The sequence below is a fragment of the Erigeron canadensis genome, chromosome 9 (genome assembly GCF_010389155.1).
Source record: "Erigeron canadensis isolate Cc75 chromosome 9, C_canadensis_v1, whole genome shotgun sequence".
In the NCBI taxonomy this organism is placed as follows: domain Eukaryota; kingdom Viridiplantae; phylum Streptophyta; class Magnoliopsida; order Asterales; family Asteraceae; genus Erigeron; species Erigeron canadensis.
In genome coordinates this window covers 37,736,814-37,762,962 of record NC_057769.1, presented here as the reverse complement: position 1 = coordinate 37,762,962, position 26,149 = coordinate 37,736,814, and the positions used below count along the sequence as shown (strand labels likewise).

The 26,149-nt window shown below is 33.7% G+C and overlaps 2 protein-coding genes across 2 annotated transcripts; one reads left to right on the top strand and one right to left on the bottom strand.

Annotated features, from left to right (window-relative positions):
- Nucleotides 1-7,174: 7,174 nt before the first annotated feature.
- On the top strand, nucleotides 7,175-19,469 carry LOC122583783 (serine/threonine-protein kinase EDR1-like). Its single transcript, XM_043756155.1, has 12 exons — nucleotides 7,175-7,688; nucleotides 7,761-7,820; nucleotides 8,504-8,544; nucleotides 11,827-11,895; nucleotides 12,013-12,113; nucleotides 12,313-12,391; nucleotides 12,524-12,622; nucleotides 12,730-12,798; nucleotides 18,411-18,460; nucleotides 18,538-18,619; nucleotides 19,109-19,203; nucleotides 19,328-19,469. The coding sequence occupies exons 1-12, from the start codon at nucleotides 7,175-7,177 to the stop codon at nucleotides 19,407-19,409; spliced, it is 1,341 nt and encodes a 446-aa protein (XP_043612090.1). The 3' UTR covers nucleotides 19,410-19,469.
- Nucleotides 19,470-21,550: 2,081 nt separating this feature from the next.
- On the bottom strand, nucleotides 21,551-25,247 carry LOC122581992 (probable serine/threonine-protein kinase SIS8). The gene is made up of 12 exons (XM_043754327.1): nucleotides 25,045-25,247; nucleotides 24,434-24,923; nucleotides 24,302-24,342; nucleotides 24,000-24,068; nucleotides 23,795-23,895; nucleotides 23,625-23,703; nucleotides 23,451-23,549; nucleotides 23,309-23,377; nucleotides 22,933-22,982; nucleotides 22,708-22,789; nucleotides 22,105-22,220; nucleotides 21,551-22,025 (listed from the first exon to the last, which is right to left on the bottom strand). The coding sequence occupies exons 1-12, from the start codon at nucleotides 25,150-25,152 to the stop codon at nucleotides 21,938-21,940; spliced, it is 1,392 nt and encodes a 463-aa protein (XP_043610262.1). The 5' UTR covers nucleotides 25,153-25,247; the 3' UTR covers nucleotides 21,551-21,937.
- Nucleotides 25,248-26,149: the final 902 nt, after the last annotated feature.

Sequence of the window (26,149 nt, the reverse complement as noted above, 5' to 3'; positions counted from 1 at the left end):
CCAAGATCTCGGGTTCGAGTCTTGGGTTTCTCATCTCAAGGTATATTTCATGAGGAGGGGGTTGGAGGTCCAGCGATTTGTTGGTTAAAATTGCCTCCAGCACGTCTGAATCGAAACTAACTTAAAAAAAAGATGTTCTTTTTTTTTTCTATATAGAGACTGTTGTAATTATAGTTTATATCTTAATTTTGATTATACATGCGTTAGTCTTCAATAAATTTTGTTTATTTGTCAATTAACCTATTTTAGCATGATTTTATTAATTAACTTGATATATTTTTGCATCATAATGCTAATTAACTTATTTTCAACATCTTTTATCTATGTATCAATTTACATTATCACGAAACAATAATATATCATAAACTATATATGTCACCCGCGTATTACGCGGGACAATAATCTAGTTTATTATAATTCCAATCAAAAGATGTCGAATTTTTGGGTGGGTCATTCAGTGTACAAATAATGGCTAGCTAACTTAACTCATATTCAGGCACTCCAAAAAAATCATGTTATCATTTTTAGATCTACTTTTTAATCAGTTGTCAAAATTTGGTGGTTTTAGTCATATATTTTGCATAAAGATTGTTGTCCTTAATCGTTTTATTCACAAAATATGATAGAGAGAATTTACTAAATATAATCGTATATTGATAGATACAAATTATGTTACACGATACTTGTTTATATAGACATAAATTGATCCATTGTGACTGTTCACAAATGGTCACTCATATTCTAAAGTTACTGCCATCGTGTCTGTTTGCCAACAGTCACGACTCTTCTACAAGTAACTTCCAATAACCACCATTCGGTTATTATCTATCCTATTGACACACTAAACCCTTATACTTTACATAACACACTAATTACATAATATACCGAGCAATGATTCGGGATTATGGTCTACATTCTCCCCCTTAATCTCGATCGTTGCTTCATCCTAGATCTTGAACCACGAGCATCTGCCGCATAGTGACAAACTTGAGCCTTGGTCAATATATTTGCCCTTTGTAATTTGCCACTAACGTGTTCCACATTGATGTGTCCATTCTCTACGCATTCACGAATGAAATGGTAACGAATGTCGATATGCTTACTTCTTCCATGAAATACCGGGTTCATGACGATTGTTATTGCTGAAACGTTATCAACCTTCAGTGTTATTCTTTCCTCTTTCCAACCCGTGATTTCACTAAGTAGCCTCTTTAACCATAAGGCTTGACATGCTGCTCCAGTAGCCGCCATGAATTCTGATTCACATGATGAGAGTGCTACTGTTGGTTGCTTCTGAGTGCACCAGGTAATAGGGGATTCTCCAAAAAAGAATACTATTCCAGTAGTTCCTTTTCCTTGATAAGTATTGATTCTATAACTACTGTCGCTATAACCTGTAATCTTGCAACCGCCATCCTTTTTGTATATAATACCATGCTCCTTAGTTCCTTTGATGTATCGGATTACTTGCTTTATCGCCTTCAAATGGTGATCCTTTGGTTCTTGCATGAATTTGCTGAGTAATCCAATCGAGTAACTTAGATCTGGTCTAGTGTAGTAAGTATCTGAGACATCCAATTAAACTTCTGTAATAAGTTGCGTCAACTGGTTTTCCATCTTCCGCCTTGACCAACTTTGTTCCCAGATCCATGGGTATCTTGGTGTCATTACTATCCATCATACAAGCATCCTTTAAGATCTTATTGATGTAACCTGTCTGCTTGATTGTAATCTCTCCCCCTGTCTGGGTAACTTTTATCCTGAGGTAGTAAGCCAACAATCCTAAATCGCTCATTTCAAACTTGTCTTCCATCTGGGATTTGAATAGGTCTATTTCCTTCCTTGGAGTGCCCGTGATTATCAAGTCATCAACATAAACTCCAACTATCAGTGTGGAAGTCTTACTTCCCTTTGTGTAGACCGCTTGTTCGAGATTACACTTCTTGAAGTCCAATGACTTTAAAGTTTGATCAAGCTTCGTATTTCAAGCTCTTGGTGCTTGCCTTAAACCATATAGTGCCTTCGAGAGCTTGTAAACTTTCCCTGAACTTCCCGGTTTTACGAAACCTTCAGGTTGTGTAACGTAGACTTTTTCTTTTAATTCCCCTTGTAAAAATGTTGATTTGACATCCAAATGATGTACTTGCCATCCATGGTGTGCTGCCAGTGCTAAAATCAGACGAAACTGTCTCAATGCGTGCAACTGGTGCAAATACTTCGTCGAAGTCTAGTCCGTGTTTCTGCACGTAGCCTTTTGCTACAAGTCTTGCCTTTTATTTGATGATACTTCCTTTTGCATCCCTCTTGGTCTTGAAAACCCACTTGAGTCCTATTGCCTCATGATTTGCGGGCAAAGTAGTAAGAGTCCATGTGTTATTCCTGTTAATTGAATCCAGTTCTGCTTCCATGGCCTCAATTCATTTCCTATCTGTCGATGCTTCCCTAAAATTGTGTGGTTCCTCTTCCATAAGTAGCAAACTTTCATATTCAACTACACGTGCATTTGCATATACTGCATTCAAATCTTTGAAACCCCGTGTTGGTGTATCATCAAATCTTTCTTCTAAGTTCCCAAATGAACTTGTAGTAGCATATTCCTCCTCTGAGTATGGGTTGTAAGTATATGTTGGTGGGGTAACTAGAGAGTTTGGAGCAGTAGTTTGTTCCTGTTCCTGATGCGCATCTTCATTGTTTTTTGAGTTGACCAATGTAGTATTTCCATCGTCTATTCCTCGTACCACAACACTTGTCCATCCTAAGTTTTGTGTAGTTGGTTCCTCTCTAATGTTATCCCAATTTTGTGGTTTGGTTTCCATAAACTTAATATCCCTGCTTACATGCTTCCTCTTCTTCTCTAGATCATACAATCTATATGCTTTTGATCCTTCCTCTACACCTAAGTAAATCATGGGTACGTTTCTATCATCCAGCTTCTATAAGTGAGGTATTGTTACCTTAGCATAAGCTGTGCACCCAAATATCCTTAGTTTTTCCAGATTTGGTTTTCTATTGTAGAGTGCCTCGTATGGAGTCTTATCCACCAGGGCTCTTGTAAGGACCCTAATTAGTATGTAGACGGCGTGTATGACTGCTTCCACCCAAAAGTTTAGTGGCAACTTCATTGCCTTCATCATACTACTAGTTGTAGATAGCACTGTTCTATTTCTCCTTTCCACGACTCCATTTTGTTGTGGTGAGTAAGGTGCTGTTAAATGTCGTACTATCTCCTTGCAGTACTTGGTGAATTTATTAGATGTAAACTCACCTCCTCTATCCATTCTCAGCATCCTTAATTTTGTCCTCAATTCCGTTTCAGTATGTTGTCTAAATTCCTTGAAAGTATCAAATGCTTGATCTTTCGATGTCAGGAAGTAGGCCCACATGAAACGTGTAAAGTCGTCCACTAACAAGAAAATATATTGCTTCCCGGAGTGTGTGGTTGGGCTTATAGGGCCACGGAGGTCTCCATATACTAAATCCAAATGTTTCTTCGATCTAAATTTGGCTTGATTTGGGAATGGAGTCCTACTGTGTTTTCCTAATAGGCAGGCATCACAAATCTGTCTTGCGTGATCAATCTTAGGTATTCCTTCCACTAGATTCTTTCTTGTCATGTTCTTGATGTCCTCAAAGTTTATATGACCTAATCTAGCGTGCCACAACCATGCTTGGCTATCTATATTCGCTAGGAGACATATGGGTGTACCTATCTTTAGTTTGATGCTGTAAAGTCTATTCCTTGATCTCTCAATCTTCATCAGCAGCCTCTTATTTTTGTCATGTAAAGTCAGTTTGTTTACTTCCATGACCACTTTACACCCTATCTCCATGAGTTGTCCTAGACTCAGTATGTTGCTCTTAGGGTTTGGAATGTAGTATACTTCCGATATAATCTTCTGCTCGTGATTCCTACATCCTAACGAAACAGAGCCTTTTCCTTTTATCTCTACATACGATCCATCTCCAAAATGAACACGTCCTGTTATCTTATCATCAATATCTCTAAAGTGACTCTTAGTTCCCGTTATATGGTTGTTAGCACCATTATCTAAGTACCAGATGCTTTCATCTGTTGTAGCATACTTTTCGGGTTGAAATTGTCCTTCATTTAACAGTACCCCTTCGTGTTCAGTTTTGTGTGTTGCCATTAACAATGATAGCTCTTCATCTTCTTGGATAAGATTCGATTGTTCCTGCATTGTCGGTAGTTGATTGCAGTCTTTCCTAAAATGTCCAAATTTTCTACATCTGTGACATTGTACTTTGCTCATATCCCTCACTTGCCTATTCCACTTTGTGTTTGCTCTCGTCTTGTGAGTTGAGCCTTCCTCTTTCGAGTTGTTTCTAATTATGTTGTTTTGCCAATTTCCTCGTGAAGAGTTTGATCTACCACGTCCGCGATTGCCGAATCGCCTTCCTTTTCTAGAGTGTTCGCCATGTGCTACTAATAAGTTTTCCTGGTTGTTTCTACGTCCGCCTTTCTTGAGTCTAATTCTTTCCTCATACGCTTTTAATTTTCCAATGATCTCGTCGAACGTCACTTCGTCTAGATCAGAGTTTTGTTCTATGGATGCCACTATTTGGATGAACCTATCCGGCATGGAATCTAAAAGTTTACGTACTAGTAACGGTTGATCCAAGGTTTTTCCTAATTCTTTTGATTTAGTGGCATAACCATTCAACTTAGCGGTAAAGGCATCTAACATGTCGTCCTCCTTCATTTTGAGTGTTTGAAATCCAATCATCAACGATTGTAAGCGTGCCTTCTGCACTTTATCTTCTCCGACATGTCTCTTTTTTAACGCCTCCCAGACTTCCTTCGCAGTCTTACACCCCGCAACTTGCAGTATCATATATTCGATCAATGCTTGGTATAAAAAGGCAATCGTTTCCTTATCCCTTTTCTCATCGAGTTTCGCATTTTCCTTAGGTTCTATCATCTCCCAAAATCCATTCGCTTCAAGGATAACTTTGATTTGAATGGCCCAAACGGTATAATTTGTTTGTTTCAAAACGGGGCATTAATAATGAGAGATTGGTACAACGGTTTTTTGTGTTACTAAGGTGTCTCCAGACATGGTTTCTATTCTAATAATCTCCACTTTCTAAAATTTGGGGCTTTTCTAATAGTATAGATAATAAAATTTATACTACCAGTAAATTAGAAATTCAAGAATAATTTAGATTTCTAACCTTAGTGTTGTGGATATCCAAAAAATAATTCCTTTTATAGAACCGTTCCAAGTCGAAGCATCCTCCTCCTGTTGGTCCGATAAAAGTGTTGTAAATGCCCAAATTTGTAAAAAAACCTTAAAAATCTGATGAAATAGAAGCCCAATTAAATTCCTTGTATGTCGGCCCAAATTGCTTTTCCTTTTGTGTCGGCTTTGAGAATGGCCGTTCCCAACAAAAGTGTTTTTCCTCCGTTTCTTTATTTATCAAAAACAAACGAAAAGGATGAGTGTTCCTTTTTGTGTCAATTCTTCACAAACCCGTTCCCAACAAAAAGTTTTATTCTTGATTATAAACCCAAAAATCTTATTGGTTTCCTTTTGTGTCGTCTTCTACAGCCGCTACCCACAAAAGTGTTCTTCCCCAAATCAAATTGAAGTCCTAATAATCAGTGGGTTTGATTTGGTGTTGATGTTCCTTCAATCGATGCGCTTCCTCTTATCCTTCAAAAGTATGATTGAAGTTCCGTCGGTTGTAATCTGTTCCGGTTGTGCACCACCGTGTTCTGACGTATTCCGATTATATATCAAGTAAGTTATTATTTTCTCTTCTTCCTGTAACCGTCCACCACAACCGTAGAATTTCCGATTGATGTTGTTTTTCTTTTTTTTTAATTCCGATCACAGTGTTTGGAATCAAACAACCTGATTGCTCTGATACCAATTGTTGTCCCTAATCGTTTGATTCACAAAATATCAACGAGAGAATTTATTGAAATATAATCGTATATTGATAGATACAAATTATGTTACACGACACTTGTTTATATAGACATAAACTGATCCATTTTGACTGTTCACGAATGGTCATGCCTATTCTAAAGTTACTGCCATCGTGTCTATTTGCCAACAGTCACGACTCTTCTACAAGTAACTTCCAATAACCGCCATTCGGTTATTATTTATCCTATTGACACATTAAACCCTTATACTTTACATAACACACTAATTACATAATATACCGAGCAATGATTCGGGATTATGGTCCACAAAGATGAAGTTGCTGTTAGTAAATGATCATGTAAAATGAACGTATGTCCGGAAATGATTTAAGCCTACGGGGTCACACAAAAAGACACGGTAACTCTATATTATTAATTAGTATATTAAAGTAATATATTAGTTAAAAAGATCACGAAATATTTAATAAACGATTGTTTAAATATGTTTATTAATTAAAAGAGAAGGACTTAATTGTAAATTAGGAATTAGAGTTGGGCTCTAATTAATCCTAATGGGGTCCAAATTTAACATGGCTTTTAGGCCTTGACTAAACTTGTCCATCAAGTTTAGAAACCCTAACAATTAAGACAATAATTAAAGGCTAAAGGTTAAAGGTTTTGTAAGAGAATTGTAAAAACCCTAACTTATTCTCTCCTCTATTTTCTTTTTCGGTTTGGTCGAAACAAAGAAAAACCAATCTTACGAATTGGTTTTGCTTTTCATCGAGTGGAACTTTCATATTTAATGCTTAGCATTAATTATGGCTTAGTTTGTTTGACGACAACAAATGGTTTTCGGGTTTCGGGTACATCAAGTTACAATGGGTTTGTGAGTTTGTGATCGGGGTACTAGCATACGATATACGGAGTGTCTAGTGTGCAATCGTAGAGGGATTTACTTCAAATCCTCATAAAGTTCTTCACTTTATTTTTCTACATTAAAGGTAATTCTAATCCTATTTCAAGGTTAATTATTTAATTACATGGTTTTATTTGCTTCCGTGCGTACTCGTGTTTAATGATATTTGTTATATATTCCAACAATTGGACACCCTAAAAACGGTGCTGATATAGCAGCATAGTACGTACCTACAAATTAAAACTAGCAAGAAAATAACTACATCGTATAACAACTAACACGATATATGCTTCATGTAATTGATGATGTTTAATTAAGTTGAAAAAATATATAAACTACAGGCTTTAAAATTGAAGGCGAAAATGAAGAAGACAAAAGCAGATGATCATCATGATTTTGGCACCTCTACTGGTAATGATGATACATTTCAATGTGAAGCAATAAGAACCCCAAGGGAAGATGATATTGGTCCATATCCGTTTGGAGTCTTTTATACCTTGGATGATCATTATTTAATAAGAACACGGCAGACAAAAGGAGGTTGTTATGGTGAAGAGGTCGTCGTTGATGAAGAAAAACACGGGATGAGGAGCGTGTGGCGGTCATGGAAACATCACAAGGAAATACATGATCAGTCTCTTGATTTCAATCAACAAGCACACAAACAGATAGGTTTTGCATATCTACACAACTACTACTATCAACTGATGTGTGAAAAATTATCCAACAATTACTCGGGCAGTAGTAGTAATTCTGGGTTGTGGCCGCTATCTACGTTACAACATTATAGTAGTAGTAGCAGCTCAAGTAGTAGTAGTAGTAGTAGTAGTGAAGAAAATAGCAGCGCAGAAATCATGAGCAGCATATTAGAAAGTAGTAATAATGCCGGCAGCATTAGTATTGTGCAACTTGATGATCATTATGATTATGAAGGAGGAGGAGGAGGAGTGGGTATGGATTATGAGATCTTCTGGCAAGACTTGATAATCAATGAACAGATCGGGCAAGGTAAGAAAGGGTATATAGAAAAGTGAACACTACTTGCTCAATTGCCTATAATATTATGTAGCCTCGTTTCATCTTACTTTTAATTTTATATAACTTTTCTATATATATATATATATATATTGAAAAGTTATTTTGAAAACTTTTTTTTGCGAGAACCTTTGAGAACTTTTCAAATCAAACTCAACCGATGATTATTTTTTACATGAAAATTATTTTTTGATTGTTTTCTGAATAACTTATGTGTAATTTTGAAGTTTATAATTGTGTAGAAGCATGAATTATCATCAGTTATACAATTATGTGAAGATTTGGATTCTTGATCACATGTGCACGAATATTGCTATGATTACATGTGATCGACTTGCATACATATGATCATAGCAATATTCGTGCACATGTGATCAAGAATCCAAATCTCCACATAATTGTATAACGGATGATAATACATGCCTTCACACAATTATAAACTTCAAAATTACACATAAGTTATTCAGAAAACAATCAAAAAACAATTTTCATGTAAAGAAAAATAATCGATTGGGCTTGATTTGAAAAGTTGTCAAAGGTTCTCGTAAAAAAAAATTTCTTAAAATAACTTTTATATTTATATATATATTGATGCGCGTAAGTAATTACTGTACTATAATACGGGTACTATAATATCTTCAATTCTTGGGATGCAGGCTCATCTGCGAACGTCTACCACGCACTGTGGTATGGATCTGTATGTTCTACATTTCCCCCTAGCTTCAATTCCTTGTCACTTTTCTACTTCAATTCAATATATACTATATCATCCAGCCTTTGAACTTAATTAGCTAGCTCCACAGTGGAATATATATATATATATATATACACGAGAGTAAGTACTCGCGCGTTGCGGTGGTGAGATGGTGAGGTGATAGGTAATAAAATGTGATAGGTCATAAAGTGTGATAGCCAAATGCTTTAACCGTACAAGTTCTGCCATCGGATTTAAAAAATCGTTGAAAATATATCGATCGAATGACATCTTTAATGAAAGAGCATGAAATTTTAAGAACACCCATATAATTTTTTACAATTTATCGATGTACGGTTTTTGAGATAAAAGATTTTGAATGAATTAAAGGAATAAATGATTTATGTATGAGAGAGAGAAAAAATTGATTGGTTGAGTTTTAAGGAGAAAGAAAGTGTATTATAGTTATTTTAGGTAAATATAGAATAGATAGGGGGCATTTTGGGAAAGTAAATGTTGAAACTTAAAATTTAGACAAGGGGAATATGCTTTATAATATAGTATGGATATATTTTTGATATATATATATAGGGATGGGAATATAAGGCTGTCGGAGATCTAAGCTTAGATATGGAACACTCACATATTGTTTTTTTCAAAACCCTATATATACCCGTTTGTTTACATGATAATCAAAACGTGAACATATTCATTCACAAGTTCACAAAAGGCTATTTTGAAGGTTTTTTAAAAAGTTTCTTCTACAACATACCTTTTTATATCATTTCACATGTGAATGAACATTGAAAACATGTGATCCAATATATAATTTGAGAGTTTTCATGATTTTTGAAAGAAAAAAAAAAGTGGTCCTCAATATAAGGAAAATCTATATATATATATATATATAGGGATGAGAATATAAGGTTGTTAGGTACCTAGCTAAGATTAGGTGTGAAACGCTCACATATTATTTTAAAAATCCATATAATTCATGAGAGCCATGTGATTTATTTAAAATTCAACAAATATTAAAAAAAAATAGTATGTGGAGAGTTCACACCTAAACTTACATGTTGGACAATCTTATACTCACTTTTCTCATATATATATGTATGTGATTTTAGGTAAAATAAAACAAGTATTACAATAAAAAACAAATACTCTAAAACAATAGAGTCCTCATCGCTGAAAATTAATGCTTCATGAAAATCATAGCTTCATAAATCTTCCTGCATCAATTTATCCAAGATTTAAGGGTTAAAATCTTATCTTAATTGTTTTACTTTAATATTTGTTTTACAATACTTAACCTCATATGTATGTATGTATGTATGTATGTATGTATGTATGTATATTGAGAATTAATCAATGTTTAAAAGATGGATGTATGTATGTATATTGAGAATTAATCAATGTTTAAAGAGTTAATTGCAAGATTGGTCCCTGTGGTTTGTATAAATTAGCAAGGGGGGTCCCTTTTTGAGAATCGTTGCAATGGGGGTTCCTATTTTGAGAATTTTTTGCAAAATTGGTCCCTTTTTGACGGATCCGTTAAAGGTGGCCGTCAAGTGTACACGTGTGCCGCACGTGTGGGGGTATTTACGTACTTTTTACCCCATAGGGACCCCCATTGCTAAAGTGAAAAAACCACAAGGACCAATCTTGCAACTTTTTAAAAATCCATCACTAAATAATACTACCTTTTAACTTTCCCAAATTTTTTTTTTATTAAGTTATTAACTTAAATCTAATTTATAACACTTTTTAACTTTTCATGATTATTTGTTGCTAAAAAACTAAAAACATATAACCACTAAAAATTAAAAGGTATCATTTAGTGATGGATTTTTAAAAATTGTAAGTTTATAAAACTTTTTAAAAAGGTAAAAGGTATTAGTTAGTGATGGATTTTTAAAAGTTGTAAGTTTATAAGACTTTTTAAAAAGTTAAAAGTTATTATATTTTTTTCGAACATTCAGTTGGTATGCGACATCACGGGCCATGGTCAACATTTCGTATTTAGTGATGGATTTTTAAAAATTGTAAGTTTATAAAACTTTTTAAAAAGTTAAAAGGTATTAGTTAGTAATAAATTTTTAAAAATTGTAAGTTTATAAAACTTTTTAAAAAGGTAAAAGGTATTAGTTAGTGATGAATTTTTAAAAATTGTAAGTTTATAAGACTTTTTAAAAAGTTAAAAGTTATTTTTTTTCCCGAACATTCAGTCGGTATGCAACATCACGGAAACCTCACCGTATAATGGTGAAGCCTTGCACGTACCCTAGACAACGAGATGTTGACCATGAGCCGTTACAAGTATTCGAAGGAAAAAACCCCAAGATTTGACATCCCTAGGGATTGAACTCAAGACCTTGAGTAAAACCTGGGATGCCTCTGACCAGTTGGACTAATCATCATTGACTAAAAATTATTATTTTAGTGATGGATTTTTAAAAATTGTAAGTTTATACAATTTTTTAAATATTTAGTGGTGCGTTTTTAAAATTGTAAGTTTAAAAAGTAAGTTTTATAAACTTAGAGTTTTTAAAAATTCATCACTAACAAATACATTTTTACTTTTTAAAAAGTTTTATAAACATACAATTTAAAAATCCATCACTAAATAATACCTTTTAATTTTTAAAAAGTTTTATAAACTTACAAATTTTAAAAATTCATCACTAACTAATACCTTTTAACTTTTTAAAAAGTTTTATAAACTTACAATTTTTAAAAATCCATCACTAAATGATACATTTTAATTTTTAATGGTTATATGTTTTTAGTTCTTTAACAAACAAATAATCATGAAAAGATAAAAAGTGTTAAATTATATTTAAGTTAATAATTTAATAAAATTATTTTTTTTTTTTTGGAAAACTTAAAAGGTATTATTTAGTGATGGATTTTTAAAAAAGTTGCAAGATTGGTCCCTGTGGTTTTTCCATTTTAGCAATGGGGTCCTTGTGGGGTAGAAAGTACGTAAATACCCCCACACGTGCACACTTAACGGTCACCTTTAACGGATCCATCAAAAAGGGACCAATTTTGCAAAAAATTCTCAAAATAGAGACCCCCATTGCAACGATTCTCGAAAAGGGACCCTCCTTGCTAAATTGTACATACCACATGGACCAATCTTGCAATTAACTCATGTTTAAAAGATGGAGTTGCGCATGCAAACACTAAATTGTTTTTTTAAAGGGAACAGATCGAGAAATTAAGCGCGGTGAATACATATATATACGGAGTAATTAAATTCTTGGAAATTTATGCGCGCAGGATGTTTGTGTCAAGCTATTTAAACATCAAGAGTACTATGATTATGTGATCGTAGGGTTTAAACAGCAGGTAATTAACTCTTTCATTCATACGTACGTGTGATCGATCGACTATATACCTTGGCCGGACGGGCGTAATTTACGTTTATCTTATGTTTTGTACTTATATTTGATTTGATCGAAGCAGGTAGCTTCCATTAAAAGGCTTCGTCATCCAAACATTTTGCTCTTCATTGGGGCTGTAACTTCACGTCAACATCTAAGTATTGTCACTGAGTTTCTTCCTCGGTTGGTTCTTCTTCTTCAATCCTATACTACAATCCGGCCTATCTAATTACCCTATCCGAATTAAATCATACTATATATAGCGCACAGTTTGAAAATGAATCTTCGATCATCAAGTTTAATTCATTTTTTGCAATTTAATTTAATTTTCCCGCATTATCTCTCTCAATCAAATAACGCGATTTTGATGAGTTGGGTGTAGTGGATGTTTATTTCGGATACTTCAACAAAATTCAACCTGGTTAGATTGGACACGACGTTTTCATATGGCCATGGATATTGTAAGTGATCAATCGATGCTAATTAATTATTATTTACAACGCATATATTATATATATATATAGTACATGTTTTTCTCATTTTTTTAATGAACTTTTGAGATCATCTGTATGTATCTGTACGTATGTATATAGGCACGAGGGATGAAATACCTTCATCATTGCAATCCACCTATTCTTCACCTTGATTTGAACTCTTCAAATCTTCTTGTCGATGAGAATTGGACGGTAAAGGTATTTTGGCCTAATTTTCCTTGAATTTTTAAGTTGTTGCTTTTCTTTAATTTGATGCTTATCATCTTATCTTATTAATTATTAATTTTAATTATATATATATATAGGTTGGGGACTTTGGTCTCTCCTGTATCAAGGATGTGACTCACCTTAATGTAAAGGTTGATAAAGGAACGGTAATATATTGCGGTCTTCTTAATTTCCCATGTGAGATAATATTACATTAACAAACAAAAGTTTATAAATTTATGTTTCATCAAAAAATTTCTATGTCACCAATAAATCATAAAAAACGAAATACAAAAAAGAAGAATACTTCACATGAGATGTGAACTTATGTGTCACCAATAAATCACGGAAAGAGAAACACGAAAGAGAAAAAAGATATCAATTTAATTGATCCACCCCACATGATATGTATATTTGTAACCATTTATTTGTCATTCTAGAATACTCATTTCCTATATGTCATGAACGGTAACACTAGTCAGTTGCTCTCATCTCATTAGTTTGGTTTTATGCTTCTATAAACATATATATAGACTTTCTTTATTTTAAGAAACTTTTTTTTTTCCAAGAACTATGAGAACCCTTAAATTATGTATTGGATCACATGTTTTGTTGTTCATTCACATGTGAAATGATATAAAATTGTATGTTGTAGAAGAAACTTTTTTAAAAACCTTCAAAATAGCCTTTTGTGAACTTATGAATGAATATATTCACGTTTTCGTTCATATGTGAACAAACGGCTATATATAAGGTTTAAAAAAATTTACAACATATATTTTATAACGATTCACATGTGAATGGAGAAAAAAAACATGTGATCTAATACATAATTTTATAGTTATCAATAATCTTTAAAAAAATTGGTTTTCAAAATAACTTTTATCCCTACAATAACTTTTATGTTTATTTCATAAATATATTATATAGGAAGACCACCAAAATAGGGTACTTTTATTAGAATATATTTGTATATAGGTGTCATTCATTATTTAGGTGATACTACTTTTCTTTTCTTTTTTTTACAAAATTTAACAACATTATTCACTTATATAGGAATAGAAAGATCACCCTAACTATTGTTGTTCTTGTAATATATTTGTATTAGAATTAGAAATAAAAGCTTCTTTGAATAATGTTGATATATATATATATATTTATAATACAAGAATTTAAAAAAGTATAAGGTTTTTCCTCCTTCTTCTTCCATCTTCCTTCCATCCCCGCCCACCACCACCACCACTATGATCATCTCTGACCACCACCATGATCCTCCGGCGATGGCGACCATCTCCGGAGAGACTTACACATGTGTAAGTTAACTTTCCGACGATAATCAAGCTCGTTTTTGGGTGGATACGGTACGGGCAAGAGGCCCTCATCCGTTCTAAGCTGACCGTCAAGCGACGCATATGGAAATCGTATGGATTTGATGGGCGACGATCCAAGAGATGGTGACGGTTTGGTACGGTACGGGTGAAGCTTGCTGTCGGCGTCGGCACCGTGGTTGGGGTGGTCGGAGATGTTGGTGGCTGGTGGTGGTTGTCTCGCGAAGGAAAAAACCTAGAAATTAAAAACCCTAAAATGCTAAAAAAAAAAAAAAAGAGTTGTACTTACACATGTGTAAGTCTCGCCGGATATGGTCGCCGTTGTCGGAGGATCATGGTGGTGGTCGGAGATGATCATGGCGGTGGTGGTGATGTTCGGAGATGGAAGGAACAAGGAGGAAGGAAGAAAAACCTTGTACTTTTTGTACTTTTTTAAATACCTGTACTATTATCTTTCCCCTATATTCGTTGCAAATCTATCTATCTATATATACTATAACTAAAAGCGGAGGTTAGAGGTATACTTGGCACCCTTAAAGCTTTTTTTAAGCCTAAAACCCTCTCCTAATTACTTTAAAGTTCTCTCCTTTTTGATAATTTTTTTCTTATTTCTTATTTGCTTATTAAATAGATAATTATGTTTAAAACTCTATCATAAATCTTATTCTATCAAAACAATCTTTTTAAATATTTTTAAATATATATAATATCTTTATGTATTTCTCAATAAATTATTATATATTCGACCTAAATTTTTATTAATCATTCTCATTCATATTATTCCTTTCTTTCCTATTTTCAATAAACAAATCAAGTTCAGTAAATTTCTCAACTAAAAAAAAAAAACATACATTTTTGTTTATATCACTTTAATTTTATTTTTAGTATTTTGTTCGTGTTTATTTGTTATTTGATATTGAATGTTATGTTATTCTTAGTTTTCATCTCTTTTAATTTAGTTTGTTGTCAATTGTAGTTTGATTATGACTTCGTCTACTACAAAAAGGTTTATTCTTTAAATTTGTTTTGTTCATGTCTTGTTTATTTTTCACCTATTACAAAAAGGTTTATTCTTTAAATTTGTTTTGTTCATGTCTTGTTTATTTTTCACCTATTTTGTTATTTATCATTCTGATATATATAGTTTGAGACTATTTGTCCATCAGATGGACCTGACGATTAGTTGTTATCTCTTATATAAATAAAAGAAGATTGTTTCTAGAAAGTTTTTACCTATATGGCATGCCACTATTTTTTCCTAAACTATATTTATAAAAGAGTTAATTTCAAAAATGGTCTTTGTGGTTTTACCAAAAAATCACGTTTCATCCTTTAAACTTCAAAATGACACTGGTAGTCCTTTATACGCGGATAATAGTCACGTTTCGTCCTTTAGTCGACAGTATAAAAGACGAAACGTGATCATCATCCGTTAGATTAAAGGACGAAACGTGACCATCATCCGTTAGATTAAAGGACGAAACGTTACCATTATCCACGTATAAAGGACTACCAATGACATTTTGAAGTTTAAAGGATGAAACGTGATTTTTTGGTAAAACCACAACGACGATTTGTGAAATTAACTCTTTTAAAAATATATGATGTCATAATAGATTTTCTTTTGTTTTAAAAACTATTTTTTATATTAGGCAATATGCCATTTCTTTTTTTTTCATATTATTTTTTTAACCTTAATTATTTTTAATTAATATGAAAGATAATATCCTAACTCTTTAACTTTAGTTTCATATCTACCATTGATTTATGATAGTTACTTTTTAATTTTTCATCACCCTACTCGGTTTTATGTATTCATGTTCATCTTTACAAGTATGTTGTTATCTCCGTATCAAATTATAATGTATTGACAACAAATTAAATACATATTTCTATATATTTTTTGGTTTTAAATTTTTAAGTAAGAGTCCCGGGTTAAACCCGGGTTAATTAGCTAGTAAGAAATAAGAAGAAAATTCATTGTTTAGATGAAACTATTTTTATTTAAAGAGAAAAGGTAAAATATATAATTATTAGAGATTATGTGCAATTTGGTACCCAATGGATTATAATATATTATTATTATAGAAAAACAGAATATATGCCAAAAAATCTATCATAATATATTTTTTTTAATGGTAAAATATTTTAATATTAATAGGGCAAACTAGCAAGACGCTAGTTGTCGAAACATACAATTACAATTTAGAAAAGAAACCGAAACCAGGTAACAAACATCTAGCTTCTACCCGGGGGACTTCAAAATGAGTGAAAAAACTCGTGCCAACTACCAGAAATACACACGAGAAAAGCTCTCAACCAACGAGAGCAGAGCCAACGGTAGGTTTTCACCTCGTGATACTTTTGATTAAGTCTGAACCATGTCGCGAGGAACAAACCATATAATAACCTTCAAGAGTTACAGCAAAAGTACCTAGAAACATAATTGTCCAACAACACCACCAAAACAAAGTATAAGGAGCCCGTTAAACTCAAGCGAAACCAAGAGCCCAACGAAATCAACATCCCAATACTTCCACGAACAATTAAGAAGAATTTAACCACCATTGTCCAAGGGGTTAACGATCCAGTTTGACCAATTAAACTGATGTTTCCTATCACGATTCGATATCCAAAGATAAAAAAAGTGACGTATGTTTAAACTAGATTATACATATCTAATGGATATAATGAACATGAACACTATAAGTAAAAGTAATTATTAAATGTTTATTATGACAGTTATTTGATCAAATGATATGTAAGACCAAAAAAGTTTAATAAAAAATGTTAGGATTCAACACCTAATAAGAGTTGATTGTATTATTTACGCATAAATTTACAATAAAACTAAAAGGATTTTTAATCATATTATGCACTTATTATATATATAAAATTTGAAAGGAACATAAAGTAGATTTTAGAAAAATAACGGGAAAAAAGAAGATATAAAAGTGAAGAAAGGAATTATAATTCAAGTATACAAGCAAATATCAAAAAATATGTGTGTGAAATTGATAACATATTTAATTTAACATTGATATTTTACAAAGGTAGATTAAAATAAGAATATATATCTTATAATATTATCGGCTAGTAAAAAAAAAAATTAATCGGCTAGTAAAATTTTAGATGTACTTATCAATATAATCTAGTTTTATATTATATTAAAGTAAACCATATCCACATACAAAGATAACTACATATAAAGAGATAAGTTACAAAGATCGATAATGATATTATTAACGTCTTTTAATTAGTTTTAATATTCACTGAATATCTACTGTAGTTTGCAAAAGATAAACAAATATTAAGTTAAATCAAGTGGTTTGTCCATAATATTAGAAGTTAGAGGTCATGAATTCTAATCTTGTATTTGGAATTTTTTTTATTTGATATTTTTAAACTGATAAAAACAACTGTCCACATATGAACGTCACCCAGGCAAATGATGACGTGATAAATGAAGTGTCACACGAACATTAAAAAATATAGATTTAAATGTCAATATATTTTAAAAAATAAAATAAGATTACCAGAAAAATATCACCTAAACGAAAAGCCTAATTGATAGGAAATGATATGTGTCACATAGGAAAAAAAACTATCCTCTCAGTTGTATAGAGAGATGGGTTCCTATATATCATATTTTGTTGGGATATGTTCTAGGGATAATGACACACGAATGTAACCACCTATGACAAAATGATTATGTAATGTAATAACCTGTTCAGGTGGCTATGTAATATATGCATCTATGTTTTTTTGGATATACTATGTAAGGACCTTTTTATTTGGATCAATCAATGTAAGGATCTATGTAATTTTTTTTGCTATACTATGTAAGGTCCGTACATATTTTACATAGTATAGTCAAAAAAACATAGGTGCATACATTACATAGCCACCCGAGTAGATCGCTACATTACATAACCATTTTGTCATAGGTGGTTACATTGGTATGTCATTATCCCTATGTTCTAAGGTGTGCTTTTACTCTTTTCTTATTGTAGTCGTGGGATACTCGGGTATGGTTTTTTCCTCATATGTTGACTTGTTCTTTTTGGGAGGTCTTTAGTTAACTGAGTTTGGGCACGTTTTCGTTGAAAGTAGCTTTTTGTGAAATTATGATTGAATTTGGTCACGTTTTCGTTCACATATGAACAAGCGGCTATATATAAGATTTGAAAAAATAACTACTTCTACAACTTATATGTTTATAACGTTTCAGATATGAATGAACTAAAAAAAATGTAAGATCCAATACATAATTGAATAGTTTTCACGGTTTTTAAAAAAATTGGTTTCCTAAAATATAGTCCTTTGCGATGTACTTGTATTAATTGAAGAAATCCAATTGAACTTAACTTTTTTGACATCAAATTAAATTGCCCACATCTTGAAATCAAAAAGGACAAAATTAATGTTGGCACGATCTTCTAATGTTGCAGCCTCAATGGATGGCTCCAGAAATTCTGCGTAACGAGGATGCGAATGAAAAGTAAGCCGGCAGGATATATTACTCGTAATTGTTTCCAATGATATTTTTAAACAATATCTGCTGCTTCGTTCATTTAGGTCGGATGTATACAGCTATGGAGTGATTTTGTGGGAAATTATCACACGGAAGATCCCTTGGGATCACCTTAACCCGACGCAGGTATATGTCATTTTCAACAGTGAACCAATGCTTTGACTTTCAAGGTCAAACATTTCACACGCAACAAAAAATTGAAATCAATGGGGTATAAATTTGATTCCATAGTCGATCTACTTTTGGCTTAATTTGATTGTTGTAAATGATGTACATACAGTAGTTATCAATCTTATTATTTCTACTATATAAAAAAAAAAAAAAAAATGGGTTTTTTGTATTGAAGATCATGTTTGACCCAACTCTTTGCTTGACTATCAAAGTCAACTTATATGTACGATTACAATTTCAAATACCCCTTAAAAGATGAGCTGTCAATTTGGTTTAATAAACGCTACAATTTCGAATCAAGCATATCATTTTAAACTGGCACCTAAAACCTTCTATACGCAGCTCCAAGAATCTCTGCATCTTTTTTTGGGGCATTTCTATAAAGATTATCAAATTTTGTTTGCCGGCCACCTGCAATCTCACATATTATTATGCTTATTATAGGTTATTGCAGCGGTAGGATTCATGAATCAAAGACTAGAGATACCGAAAGATGTGGATCCTTTGTGGGCTTCTCTTATTGAAAGCTGTTGGTTCAGGTTGGTTCTACTATGTGATGATCAACAACTTTCTTTATTGCTAAAATATTCTCCTTAATGGGGCATATATAATTTATAATGGACCACTTTCTTTTTTCTTTATTACTCGTATATATATTCTCAGTGATCCTCAATTCCGACCAACATTCCGAGAAATACTATATATGCTTAAAGATATGCAAAAGAAGTTTGTGGTTGAACATTGAATGAAGATGACAGACAAAAAAGGAGGGGCAAAATAAAACTGCTTATTCTCATAATTAATTTCGTAGTGTCGATGATGAAAGTTTAACATGGTGCTGCTGCTTTTGCTTGAGTATATCTATCAAAGCTAAGGGCCGCACTGTATCGGCATAAAGGGAAGATAAAGGACAAAATATATGGATGTCTGTGGGGAAAATCTAAACTGGATTATATTTAATAGTATTAAAGGTAAAGCCATCATGTATTCATCAGGCCATGGAACTTGAAGTCTTGAACATTTCTGCGCAGAGAGGTCAAAAACCTAGTATATATTTCTTCTAATCTGTTCGTGTATGATATATATATATATATATATTTTATATGTATAACATATAAGAACATAATAATGCATGTACTAGTGGGATGTGGTCAATGACTAAACTCGCACATGGATCAGGCAGAGACGGAGCCAGGATTTCCGCTTGACGGGGGCCGGGTGACCAAAAAGAATATATCTTTTTTAAGGTGTGAGTTATTAGCAAATAATGGAACATTGTCTTAACAGTCAACGCTAAAAAGCTCATCGCAGAATAGATAATCAATCTAAATCCATCGTTGAGGAACAAATATCAATGAGAGGAGGATAAAACTCACCTAAACTCGCCATAAGTTGGCATTAAAAATGCGACTAATTTAAATATGTCTAGCATAAAACTCGAACTTGAGATCTATCGTGAGAAAATAAGCCTACTTGCCATTTGATTAATTAGTGGTGATTACAAAATATATTGTTTTTACATATTCAATAATTAATAGTTTAAAACACATACAATATACGTTTGATAACACTTAAGAAAACGAAAATGAAAGTAATAATGAGTTATCCCTAGCTGACCAAAAGGAAATTTATAGGGCCTTGAATTCAAATAAAAGAAATGATCAATATTACATACGTGTTATCAAACGTATAGTCAATATTATATAATAAAGCAGCATGGTTGGATCAGTGGTAAATATCCTTGCCTCTGGAGACAGAGATCATGGGTTCGATCCTCATCCCATGCAAAGGTTGGAGGGTCTTTTCTACCATTTAGGTAGAGACTAGAAGCAGCCTCTCTACTTAGGTAGAGGTAAAGTCTGCCTACATCTTAACCTCCCCCATACACCGTCGAGGTATTGGGTCTCAAAACCCGCGAAAGACGGCACTGAGCAGTTACTTACTTTTTATCAATATTACATAACTAAGAAATTATAGGGGCTTTTTGTTATAACGAATAAGAAATGCAGGGACCAGACTAAGATAATGGATAGTTAAATTAGATTGAATACACCAACCAATGTAACTGTTTATCATCTTTGTCATTTTCTGGGCTGTTGGATATTTTAGTGTAATTGGGTTAACTTGTTTGATCAATAACGTCATAATAATACATCATATAAGATTCGTGGTGCGGAGTGCACGCCTATTTTAATTTATTATGACCTTAGGGGCGAAGCCCCCAAGGTACGGGGGTCCGAGGGCAGCGCCCCTGGGAGCGGGGTCCAAGGGGCGGCAGCCCCTGGCGGGGTCCAGGGGGCAGAGCCCCTGGCTGGAGTCGAGTTATGGTAAAAATCCCTCTAAAATTTTAATTTTCGGAACTTAAGTGACCAAAATTGGCAATTCATGAAACCCCAATAACTGTCGTTTAGACAGTTAATATTTGGATAAATACATCCCGTAATCAATTCTGATCATTCGCTTCTTTCTTTTTCCTGGTTCTTCTCTCAAATATTAACACACAGAAAATTCTTAATTCTCTGAATTGTATCCGATTGAATAGTTTGGGTGAACCGCCAAATTGATTCAATCTGAAAGTGATTACACGCCTTTCAGAGTTTGTTTATATCCGGTTATCTGTTCGTTATTCACGAATTTCCCCAATATGGGCATCCCCCATTAAAACCAGAAGCAAGCTTAAAATATAAAATTCGAAACCTAAAACTTGCGGCAAAAACGTTGCAGATCACAACTGGTTGGCGGGGACCAAGCACCCCCTAGTCCCCCCATTGGCTCCGGATCAGGTATCCCTAAGGTGAAGGAGGAGGTGCTGTGTCTAAGAATAAGAAATGGGCAAGTAATCCGTAACATAAGTGACACTCACCCCGACGTAAAAAAACAACAAGCTCAAGAACTCTTCTGCATAGTTAATTAGACCTACGTTTTCTCACATACAACATGTCGGTGGGCTTGAGTCAGTTACAACTGACAAAAACCAAAAGATTCACATAAGAGAGTAATGCATACAACATATTTTTCTCAATAAAATAAGATTTTTAGAAGCTCCAAAGCAATACCTAGTAGTTTAGTCCTCGGTTCTAACGTTTCCAGATTTAAGCGTCTCGCAAAAAAAAAAAGAATAATAAATAAGAAGATATATATGTGGCCCTTACCTTTGGTATGAACAAGCAAATGGTGCATCACTCCTCCAACAGTAAATCTTTGAAAAAAATTTTTTTGATGAAAGACTGAAGGAAGGAACCAACTACCAAGCGTTCGATCACATGTTTTTTTTTATCTTCTATGCTCAGCCGCAAACTTCTTTTGCAAACCTTTGAGTTTATATAGTATTTCTTGGAACGTTGGTCGGGATTGTGGTGCACTGCCAGACACAAATAAGCAAAAACAAAGTTATCCATCATGGAAAGTATTTAGAAATATCAATAATAGTTAATACGTACATTCTAGTTAATGAGACCAACCTGCACCAACAGCTTTCAATAAGAGAAACCCACAAGGGATCCACATGTTTTGGAATCTCTAGCCTTTGATTCATGAACCCTACAGCTGCAATAACCTGTAAGCAGATAAAACTGCAGTTTGCAACAAATATCGTTTCTTTTGTATGATACCCATTAAGTGGTGAGGTCAAGCAAACTTAGTTTCAACTCCAACCTTATATGAACGCTAGAAACAGATTGATTTTTGGAGTCATGAGTAATCATTCAACTCTGACCTCATATATATATTTGACAAAATCATTCAACTCTGACCTCATATATATATTTGACAAAAAAGTAAATAGATTTTAGGGTCATATTGGAGTAACTAACATATCAGTTATGCCTTTATAAAAGGAAAAGCTTGGCCGCGATATGTCAGATTTGAGGTCTAACAAACAACGTTTGACCTTCCAACTTGACAGAAAAACTTGACAATTCAATAACCCCATTATTGTGGATGTTTTTTTCCCTAGTCTTATGTTGTTAGAAATTATGTTTGACCTTGAAAGTCAAAGCAATGACATACTGAACTTGGAACCCGAACAAAAGTGTATAAAATACCTGCATTGGGTCGAGATCATCCCAAGGGATCTTCTCTGTGATAATTTCCCACAATACCACTCCATAGCTGTATACATCCGACCTAATTAATTAAAGATTGCCAGACAAATTAAAGTGAATTAAGCAAATATCTCATTTTAATTGATGAACTTGAGACTACAATATAGATACAAAAGAAAGAACTAAAAGGGAAAGGAAAAAAAAAATTCCTGGATATGGACTAACTTTTCATCTGCTTTCTCATTACGAAGAAGTTCTGGAGCCATCCATTGTGGCTGAAGAAAGAAAATGTAGAAGATCATCCACAAGAAAGATAACATGATTTTGGTCAAGGAAACCTCCTGCATATATAAAACTCAATAGCATTTCTTGTTTATGGCACCCTTTGTTTAAAATAAACAAAACTTTTTATCATTTAATATTTCAACGTTATGAGTCCCACAAAACATGAAAATAAGAGAATGGAGGAAAATCTATGGTGTAAAATGACCAGGTAGTAAACAAAGTGAGAGGCCCGTCTAAAGGGCTTCTGTGAAAACTTAGCTATCACTGTTATCTTGGAATAAAAGGGAGCCTAAATCAGCAAAGATAAATGCGATACCGTTCCTTTCCCCAAATTTGTTTTCAGGTATGTTTGATCCTTAATACGGGAGAGACCGAAATCACCAACCTAAAGAGTCAAATTATTAGTTTAATAAACTGAGACATATATCAAACAAACATACAGAAATGCTAAAGCATACCTTCACAGTCCAGTTCTTGTTTACAAGAAGATTTGGAGACTTCAAATCACGGTGAACAATGGGCGGATTGCAATGATGAAGATAATTCATACCACGTGCCTGTAGAAAGATCATGAATAAGAGGATGGTGATTCAAAGTAATCAATGTGAAAAGATGTATAGCTTGACACTTACAATATCCATGGCCATATAAAGACGTCGCCTCCTATCTAACCGGGTTGTATTTTTATGAAGAATCTGAAACAAACTTCCCCTACATAGTAAAAGTCGATTTAAACTTCCACTGAACTCAATGATATGTTGATATATTTTATTACGGGATAAGGGAGGGCCAAAGAACCTACCGGGGAAGGAATTCAGTTACTATGCATAGATGCTGAGGTGAAGTTACAGCCCCCATGAAGAGCAAAATATTTGGATGATAAAGTCTTTTCATGAGAGATACCTTCAAAAATCAAACAGGATTAGATAGATGACAGCTATACCGACTCAAAAATCATGTATAAGTTGACTCACACGATGGAAGTGTTGTTTGATGAGAAAAATTACCTCCTGTTTAAACGCTAGTATCATATCATCTGCAAAGTCCTGACCCACAAATACTTTGACAGCAACATCCTGCATAAGTAGAAGTTTGTTTAGATTTCATTTACTAAGTTAGATGGAAACTGTTTCCCTTTTTGCAGTGAGGGCCCACATAACTCACTAGAGGGCAGCCCCTGTGCAACTGTTCATTGCCTTTGCTAGGGCTATTGGGTTTTTTAAAGACTATTTTGGTGGTGCATCAACTAAAACATAAGAAAAAAATTGAACTATAAAGGATATTCACGAGCGGAAGATGAAAAACATACTGATCCATGCCACAGTGCGTGATATACAGCCCCATAAGAACCTGGCAGCAAAAAGTCAACATTGAGTATATCAAAAACACCTAAATGTTAGAGTATAAAGTTTGTTAAATGATTAAAATACCCTTTTGATACCTTGTCCAATCTGTTTTATATATATCAAGTCTTCCCAGAAGATCTTATAATCTACACTTTTTGTCTCCATTTCATCTTTGATAATGCAATTACTTTTCATACTCATTCCACTACTACCTGTGATACCTGAATTACTGACATGTTTGGAAGAAAACAACAACCCTGAGTCCTCAATACTAGATTGTGGACCACCGGGCTCATGTTCTTGATTGATATTCATCTGATACCAACCAGAACGGCCGTATTGAGCAATTACAGGCTCTTTTCTTTTCCATGGCAACAGAATTCTCATTTTATCCATCCCTGCCTCTGCTTTTGAATTGTGACGCTCCTCTGGCTCTGTGGAAATAAATACTCCAAATGGATATGGCCCAATGTTCCCCGTGGGGGTTCTTCTTTCTTTACATTGAAATGTACAGTCAAAAGCGGAAACATCATCACGATCTTGGTATTTCTCTCTAGTTTTCATTTTCAGTTTAACCTTTGAAGCCTGCTTAAGGTTGAGGTCTAGCTATTAGGTCCATTTGAAACTTTGAGGCTTTTTTTAAATATATATATATATATATGGTGATTTACTTGAAATAATGAATGTGTTTGAGATAGATACTAACCAAATTTGATATCTTTGAGGCAATTGAAGTCTGTAGAGATTGTTTAGAAGTGGTTGCAGCCTGTGGCTTCATTATTGTAAATGGACGTGCATCAGTGGATACACACATACCCCCGATCAGCCGTTCATTTCCATCACGAAATGGTGTATTGGTGCAAATAATCGCAAAGTTTTCTCCTTTTTTAGTCGTCACAGGGAACTCCCCGGACAAGCTATCTCCACATATTGTTCGTTCAAGGAGATAATCGGCTATATCAGCATCAGTTGGTTGCACTAGAAGCTCCGTTGGAGTTTTACCATAAGCTTCAGCAGGCGTAAATCCAAATAGACTTTCTGCAGTTTGGCTCCTGTCCGTCCGTATCACATGCATTCAGTAAACTAAGGGGTAAATAATAATAATAATAAATTTGAACTTGAACTTGAACTTGAACTTGAAAATATGACTCACCAAAAGATGATCCGATGCTTGAGATCAAATATATGTATAGCCTGACCCATAGACTGCATTATATTCAGATATAGAGTTTCTTCTGTAAACAGCAGCTTCAATTGACCTTCTCTGTTAACCTCTGGAAACAATGAAACAGCGGGAGGTCGTTTACCAGTAGATGAGTAGAGCTTATTGGATATTTCTTTTTGGATGTGAGCTCCTTCTTTTTCGAGCGCCAGGATCCTTGATAACAGTTCTTCGGCCGAGGGTGGTCTTACTGTTTTCTTGCCTTTCTCCTCCATTTGGATTAGATTGGATGGATCAACAACAACTATTTGCTTCAATTCTTTAGCTGAACTTGATATTACCAATGGGAGGAAACCCAAGTCTTCTTTCACATAATTCACTTGTCATTTTAATTTATACAACTTTTGAAACCATCATTTTCTAAGAAAAAGACAGAATATATACTACTCTATTAAAATAAGATTGGAAGTACTCCGTCAGAGTGTGGTCCACTTTTGGAGGGATATGCATAGGTACACAACAATTTTTTTGGGGGAGATATATAGGTGTGGTTTAATTAACTGAGATATTTGTCTATATATACGAGTACGTTTCATGGGGCACACAATATGTGTGGTCTATACAATCAAATATATATCTTCTCATTTAA